The sequence below is a fragment of the Sinocyclocheilus anshuiensis genome, unplaced genomic scaffold (assembly GCF_001515605.1).
Source record: "Sinocyclocheilus anshuiensis isolate Anshui unplaced genomic scaffold, SAMN03320099.WGS_v1.1 scaffold194, whole genome shotgun sequence".
NCBI lineage: Eukaryota > Metazoa > Chordata > Actinopteri > Cypriniformes > Cyprinidae > Sinocyclocheilus > Sinocyclocheilus anshuiensis.
In genome coordinates, this window is record NW_015546074.1 from 90,387 (window position 1) to 98,090 (window position 7,704).

The 7,704-nt window shown below is 35.7% G+C and overlaps 1 protein-coding gene across 1 annotated transcript in view; it reads right to left on the minus strand.

Annotated features, from left to right (window-relative positions):
- Positions 1-4,875, minus strand: part of LOC107699802 (lipoma HMGIC fusion partner homolog) — a 12,254-nt gene extending 7,379 nt beyond the window's left edge. The window contains exons 1-2 of the mRNA XM_016501195.1: positions 4,560-4,875; positions 2,549-3,080 (exon numbers count right to left, since the gene is read on the minus strand). Coding sequence (XP_016356681.1) covers positions 2,549-2,933 — 385 coding nt within the window. The 5' untranslated portion in view covers positions 2,934-3,080; positions 4,560-4,875. The remainder of the gene's footprint in view (positions 1-2,548; positions 3,081-4,559) is intronic.
- Positions 4,876-7,704: the final 2,829 nt, after the last annotated feature.

The following is a 7,704-nucleotide window of genomic DNA, read 5'->3' on the forward strand; positions in this document are numbered from 1 at the left end:
AGCCTTCTACTTTAAAATGAGGGAAATTACTGCAAAACCTATATTCAATAGAGCATGTAGGTTAGATGAGTAAATAAATCCACACATACTATCAGATTAAATCAGTCATTTGAAAAGAGCGTGTGATTCAGCTGTACTGTGTCTTCTCTCACTCTCAAAGCGGCTTCACAACAGCGCATCTCGTCTGCACTACTGCATGCTGAGATATAAGACTTTTGCTCGGGTTTCGGGACAGTCGACAGAATTGTCACTTGCCTAATCGAGTCATTGTTGCATCGTCACAAAACTGTATCATTTGCACATCTTTTTAAGTTTAAGCCATTCGATACTCGCGTGCTCCAAAGGGGGTTTCCTATGCGCTCACAGTCACATCCATAGCACGCATATCGCGCCGCCTCACGAGTACCAAATTGAGTTATTTTTCGCAGCTTGTTGTGCTTACGCGGCCAAACAGACACAAAAAATTACGTCAAAATGGCCGTCCTGGCGATTATCCTCGTTAGCACAGTCGGTTTTGTCTTAACTAAATGTAAACATCTGAGAAAGAAAACGCATGTGTATCATTATTGGATCCGTGCATTCGGGTTTGTGAGAGCAGCCACGTGGCATCTCTTTGCGCGCTCAAGTTTGTTCTTTCAAATGTAGATGCTAGGCAAGCCTGCTCATAATAGAAGTTTTTTTCATGAAATATATGCATGCTATAGGTCAACACAAACGTCTTATGTATAAACGTATGCATTCCTTTTTGTAAAATAAAGAATTTCTTCACGGATTCCCCTACGCCTCCTTGCTCCTTTGCTCCTTTGCTCCTCGCTCCTCGTAGCAGCAGCGTGACACAGCAATAGTATTTATAATGAAAAGAGCTCATTACATAACAGAAAAAAAGCAGGTGATTAGCAGGAGATAAAAAATAAATAAAAGGCATTCATTTACATTTATGCATTTAGTAGATGCTTTTATCCAAAGTGACTTACACACCATTCAAGGTATACTTTTTATTAGTTCATGTATTCCCTGGTAATCAAACCCATGACCTTGGTATTGCTAAAGTTACGATGAATTATGCATGCTTATGCAAGAACATGCATCATTAGGCTGAATTTAGTTTTATGTTGACTTTAAAAAAAGAGTTATTAGCAGTTGGTATGTGAGTTTGCACATAACCGGAGTTAATGAGAATGAAGATGAGCTACTGTTTCTTCGACTGACACAACAGAGACAAATTGGTTGAATTGATGAAGATAAAGGATTTTAAACATCAGTAATCCATGAGCCACACTAGAATTTTCTACTCTTTGAACCACTGCAGTACAAAGAAAACTTCATTCTAAAATGCCCCAAGCAGTATTTGTTTCACCTTCTCTGTCGTGTGCCAAAAGCCCTCAAGACCATCAGAGCAGCAAATAAAAGGCGAACCTTGCAGGCGAGAACTAAACAAACTGAGTTTGGAATTACAGGCCCCGGCTTCCAGTCTATAAACCCAATCAGATTCCCTTCCCTCTCTCCTCCCTGAGGCAAAGGCACCCTGAATTAGACTGGATGGAATACATTTTCACTGAACTAGAGACAAAGAAAAAGGGGCTTGAACTCGATGACCTCTTCATTATGATATGAATATGAGAAATTTGAGAACACTCATTATGTGAAAATGATATCAGCCGATCAATAATGACCCTGATATATGCTCATGCTGATCTTAGTACAGATATTTTAATATCATAACTGTATATCGCACACATGTGGAAAACAAGCCTTAAGTTTGCATGTAGAATATACACTACTGTTTAAAAGTCTGGGGTCTGGGGGTAGGGGGGAATGTTTTCAACTGCTGAAAAATTCAGCTTTCCCATTACAGGAAAAATTTACATTTTAAAATGTAATAAAATAGATATAAATAAATAAAAATTAAAAAAATAATTTAAAAAATATATATATTTTTAGTGTTATAATATTTCACAATATTACTGTTTTACTGTATTTTGATCAAACAAATGGTTTGGTAAACATAAAAAACATTATTATTACTTCTTACAAAAACATTAAAAAATCTTACTGATGCCAAACTTTTGAACAATAGTGTAAATACTTAGGATGGCTATTATTGCTGAGCTGTCACAAACCTATGATGGCCTTAATGTAAATATTTAATGGTCAAATACACTTGCATGCTTGGAAATCTGTTATAGGGTCAATTTTACAAAATGTATCAAGAACTCAAGAAAATGAAATGGTCATATTTCAAACTAAAATCAAAATTAAAATAAAAAAAATACATTTCAGTTAAAAAAAATTTAACCATAATGAGAATAATCATGGAGAAAGATTAAACAAACAAACTAGAACTAAAATAAAAAAAACAAACAAACAAAATAAGCTAATAATAAAAACAAATAAATAAATAAACAAACTAACTAACTAATGATAAAAACAAATACATAAATACATTTAGGAGTCAAATGTGACCAGGATATGTCTTTGTGAGTTTCCCCCTAAACCTGTCTGCATGTAAATATAATTTAACATGCCATGTTGACAGTCTATTACTCACCTCCAAGAAACTGTATGCCCCCAGCTGCACGTCCAATGGTTCTGGAGATGAGTTCTGATATGCAGCAGCCCAAGAGCGCCGTAAGTGCCACCAGCAGCAACAGGCCGCATCCAACCCCCGTCACGACTGTACAGATCTGCCACTCCACGCTCGGGATACCCTGAAAGCTCGCATAGCGTCCGCACTGCTCCAGCATGACCGTAGCCTGCCTCTCTTCGTCCCGAATGGGGTACGAGCACCGCCAGAAAGTACCGAAGGACACTGGCTTATTCATCTGTGAGCCCAGCAGCCAGTAGGGCATGAAGAAGCCCACGCAGGAAGCTGCTGCGCTTAACAGGGACACCAGAGCCCAGATCATCCCTGTACATGTGAGGCTGGATGCCATTCCGGAGAAATGTCTTTAAATATTGGCCACAATTCCTGAAGATAGCTTGGAAAAGAGTAATTCCACAAAGAAATAATTCCTTTTGCCTTGTTGGAAAGAGGATTTCTATCTCCATACAGTTTTCACCATGGTTCTGTGTGCAGTCACCTGAGAAAGAAGCAATAAAACACACTATCCCATCAATCTTTACAAAAAAGAGTCACAATTCCTGTTATCTGCAACAGCATTCATATACACTATACCGGTCAAAAGTCTGGGGTCAGTAAGATTTTAATAAACGACTTTCTTTTAAAGAAATTAACACTTTTATCCAGCAAGAATGCATTAAATTGATCAAAAGTGACAGTAACCTTTATAATTTTACAAAAGATTTATATTTCAAATAAATGCAACTTTCTATTCATCAAAGAATCCTGAAAATGCATAACAGTTTCCACAAAACACTTTAAACAGCACAACTGTTTTCAACATTGACAATAATAACAAATGTGTCTTGAGCAAATCAGCATATTAGAATGATTTCTGAATGAACATCAGGTGACACTAAAAACTGGAGTAATGGTTGCTGAAAATTAAGCTTAACCATTACAGGAATAAATTACAATTTAAAATATATTAAAATAGTACTGGTTTTACTGTATTTTTGAGTAGATACATGCAGTTTTGGTGAACATGAAAAACCTATTATTAATTACTATTATTATTAATAATTATTATTACTATTATAAGTTATTATTTGTTATAACAGTTTTAATAAAACAGCCCCAAACTTCTGAACGATAGTGTACTTTTAAAATTCAGGTTATGTAACCAAATGTATTTTCTGGCCACTTAATTTTATAATTTTACTGCACATTTTCACTCTTGGTAAGTAATTAGTTGTACATTTCAATATAATATGAAATATATCAAAAGTTTCATGACATTAACTAATGATGTTAAGCTTCTAAAGTTTAATTTAATGTTTGTTGATGTTGTTAATTAAAGTTGCCACCCAACTTATTTAAAACAGTGCAAGAAGAGTTAAGAGCAGTCCATATAAGGCTGAGGGGAGTCTAACATGAAATATTTACACAAAAGATTGCAGATGGATACTAGCAAAGAAAAAAAGAAAAGAAAAGAAAATGTCTCATGTGGTAACATCTACATTCAATAATTTTATTAAAGGATTTGATAATTAAAACGAATCTGAATACACTAAGTTGAATAGAACTCATTTTAAGGGTCGGAATTCCTTATGGTAACAACTGCACATTTTTACTTTTCACTGATATATCAGTGAAATTATAACTCTTATTAATAAGACATAATATGATGACATAGCTATACTATCTTATTAATAAGACATAATATGCATGACATATCATCTGCGCTGAGCTTGTGTACATTTATATTTAAGGGTGTTAAGGATTATATAATGTAATCATATTAATAATATGAATGTAAATTACTATGAAGTAGCCTAATTCCCAAGAAGAAAGTTTAAAAGGCTGAGTGGTCATCTATTATTAGTGCCTCTTCATGAAAGTCCTGATATAAACAACTGCCATGCAAAACACGCCATCATGCGCAATCCATTAATCATCATAAAAAAATAAAATAAACACATCGTATGTGATAACTTACATAGGTATATTCTGACTGGCGTGTTAATTCAAACTCCGGTCCAGCTTCGTGGGACCGTGGAGAAGAAATAAACTTTGTCGGCTGAACGGGGCGCAACTCACGGTACGCGCGCAGAAAACATTAATTAAATTCCTTTAAATGGGGTCTGCTGAGACCTGCTTATGTCTTTCTGTTTATGTCACTCCTGCAGGACAGTGTTAAAATAATCCCTGCGTATTTCAGAAGACACACTACAGGCTGTATCGAGCTGCCTCCGTGTCCACGCGCTGAGCTCAGTGTGGCAGAAATCAGACTACAAGAGTCTTGAGCGCGCTCGCTTTAGCTCACACTCACTCGAGCTCCGCCCACCGTTCTGCTGCTTTTTAATCACAGCGGGGCTAGCTATCACACTTTTTACTCCAGTGAATATTTCACATAGCAGATTTATTTTAAAATCAGTTTCTGTAAAGACACGTAAAGCCTTTACTACAACAAAAATAAATAAAAAATACAACAACTATTGAACATATACATGGCCAGTTGAAAAAGATGAACGTTAATTTATCATACACAGCTGGGAATGTTGTGTTACAATGGGAGCCTGCTTTTCAGTGACACTAATTTGAGACAGCCTACCTGGGTTAAAAATAAATAAATAAAAATAAAAAACAAAGAAAGGAAAAGAAAAGAACAGTCTATTTAAAGGGGTCATATGATGCTTTTTTAAAGATCATTATTTTGTGTATTTGGTGTAACAGAATATGTTGACATGCTTTAATGTTCAAAAAACACATTATTTTTCAAATACTGTACATTATTGTAGGTCCTCTATGCCCCGCCTCTCTCAAACGCTTCGTTTTCTACAAAGTCCCTCCTTCCGAAAAGCGCAGTCTGCTCTGATTGGCCAGCTGACCCAGTGCATTGTGATTGGCCGAACACCGCAAGCACTCGTCGGAAATGTAACGCCTCTTACCATAATCGCGAGCTTCATCTTTCAAAATAAATGTAAAGACAGAGCCTGAAAGGGGAACAGAGTCGTGTGACAGACACAGTGATGAGCTGACTCCACTGTGATCTCTCTATCTCTCACACACACACACAGACACACACACACACACACGATGCGCAAAACTCTGCATTTGAACAGTCAATAGCAAATACTTAAACTAATAACAAAACAGTAGCTGATTCAGAAGCGCCAGATTGTCATAGCAAAGTCAGAATTACCTCCTCTCCTAGGTTCACGAAACGGTCGTCCATAAAATGCATTGCTATTCTGTTGTAAGTAATCTTAAAGATTCCTAAATGCATCTACTTTCGGAAGGCCAACTAAAGTGCTTTTGCTTTCACCTAGAAACACACAGCGTCTCCCTGACATGGCTGCATCAACACTAACTGCGGTTACTGAAACCACGCCTTCTTTCTTTGCATGCACATTTGGGCCGCATTATGCTAATATTGCCACATAGTGAGGTAGATATGTGGGGGCGTGTTAGAACGAGCCGTTTTAGGGGGGCGTGGCAGAGTCTTAACTTTGATAAAGAATATCTCTTTGGTTTTGAGACTTTAGTCTTTGCAATTTCAGGGATCTTATCTATGCACAATCAGCTTGTAACACTCCAAAGAGAAAGGAAAACTTGAAATTGCATCATATAACCCCTTTAAAGCAAGGTTTCAGGGACCCCCAGGGGCTGCAAGGGAGTACTAGGGGGTCAATAGAAAAGTTTAGTGAAGAAAAAGTAAAAAAGTAAAATTTAATTAAAAAATTATGTTATAACTAACTAACTTTAATAAGATTAAACTAATTTTAATTTAATTTAATTTAATTTAAAAAATGTAAATAAGTAACATTTTTAAAATAATAAACAATACAACTAACATAATCTACTATAGTGAGTAAAAAACATAATTAAAAATCATAAGAATGTAATGTAATAAACTAAACGATAATGTATAGATAATATAAAGTAATTAAAAGTAAGAAACTAAATTATTTTCCAAATAATATTTTACACATATTTATAATATTTTCAAAGTAAATGTAGTCAAATACAAATAAAAAATATTAGCTGCCTTGTAAATTTTAGGAGGGGGTCCATTGCATGAGGATGGTCATATCTGGGGGGCTGTGGCTAAAAGATTAAGAAGAAGAAGAAAAAAAAAAAATCCTGATCTACAGTACAATAGTGACTTCTCTTTGTTCTCTTTGGACTTTATCAGACTTGACTAATGAGTGCAAAATAAACCATTGACTAAAAAGTTACTAAGGGAGAGTTGTAATGGGAATGGGATAGCATGTGTGTAAAACTCAAGAGACGTTGGTGCAAAGTGGTGCATGCTGGAGAAGTGACCACAGCTGTGAATAATTCACAAAGCCTTCACATCCAGAAACGCCACAGAGAGCGTAACCCTGTGTCTCACCTCCTTTCTCAATTTAATCCCTCTGAGGAGAAATGGGCTAAAATTCAATTGTTTTTGTCCTCTCGGGTGCAATATCTGTAGCTGTTGTGATTATTCATTGTCAAGATAACTCCCCCTTTCCCTCTGGCAAGGTGAAGTTAATGTCAAGGCACTGGTTTGAAGCGATTTGTTGCATTTTAACAGCAGTTATAGGTGCCATTGTTTGGGGAATTAAATTGACAACAAGTTGTGTCACCTCAAAAGATCACTGTTTTTATTGTGTTTGTGAACTTTAACTTTAAATCCCCTGAAAAAGATCCCAAACCACTTTCATTGGTCTGCCAGATTGCTTATATATATATATATATATTAGTTACAATCTGGATGAATCTATTTCTGACATCCTATTTAACTGAAAAATATTTTTTGTACCTGTCTGGTTTTCTGAGAATAAAAGTATTTAACACTTATTGCCAAGGTACATGCATGGTGCATCCCCATTTCCTGCCGCCTTTTTGAATATATTATGCAGTATCTCAAAACAAAAAAATAGATAAAAAGACAACAATTAAATAGAATCGTAGACAACACTTTCGGGATTCGCCAGTTGGTGGTTGGGACATGATGCTACATCTTAAATGGTTCAAAATGGCTTACAAATAGCTGTCCACTGTAGTGACAACGATGCATCAGAGGGATATATATATATATATATATATATATATATATATATTAAACCAAATCTCACACAAAACTTTCTGAATTT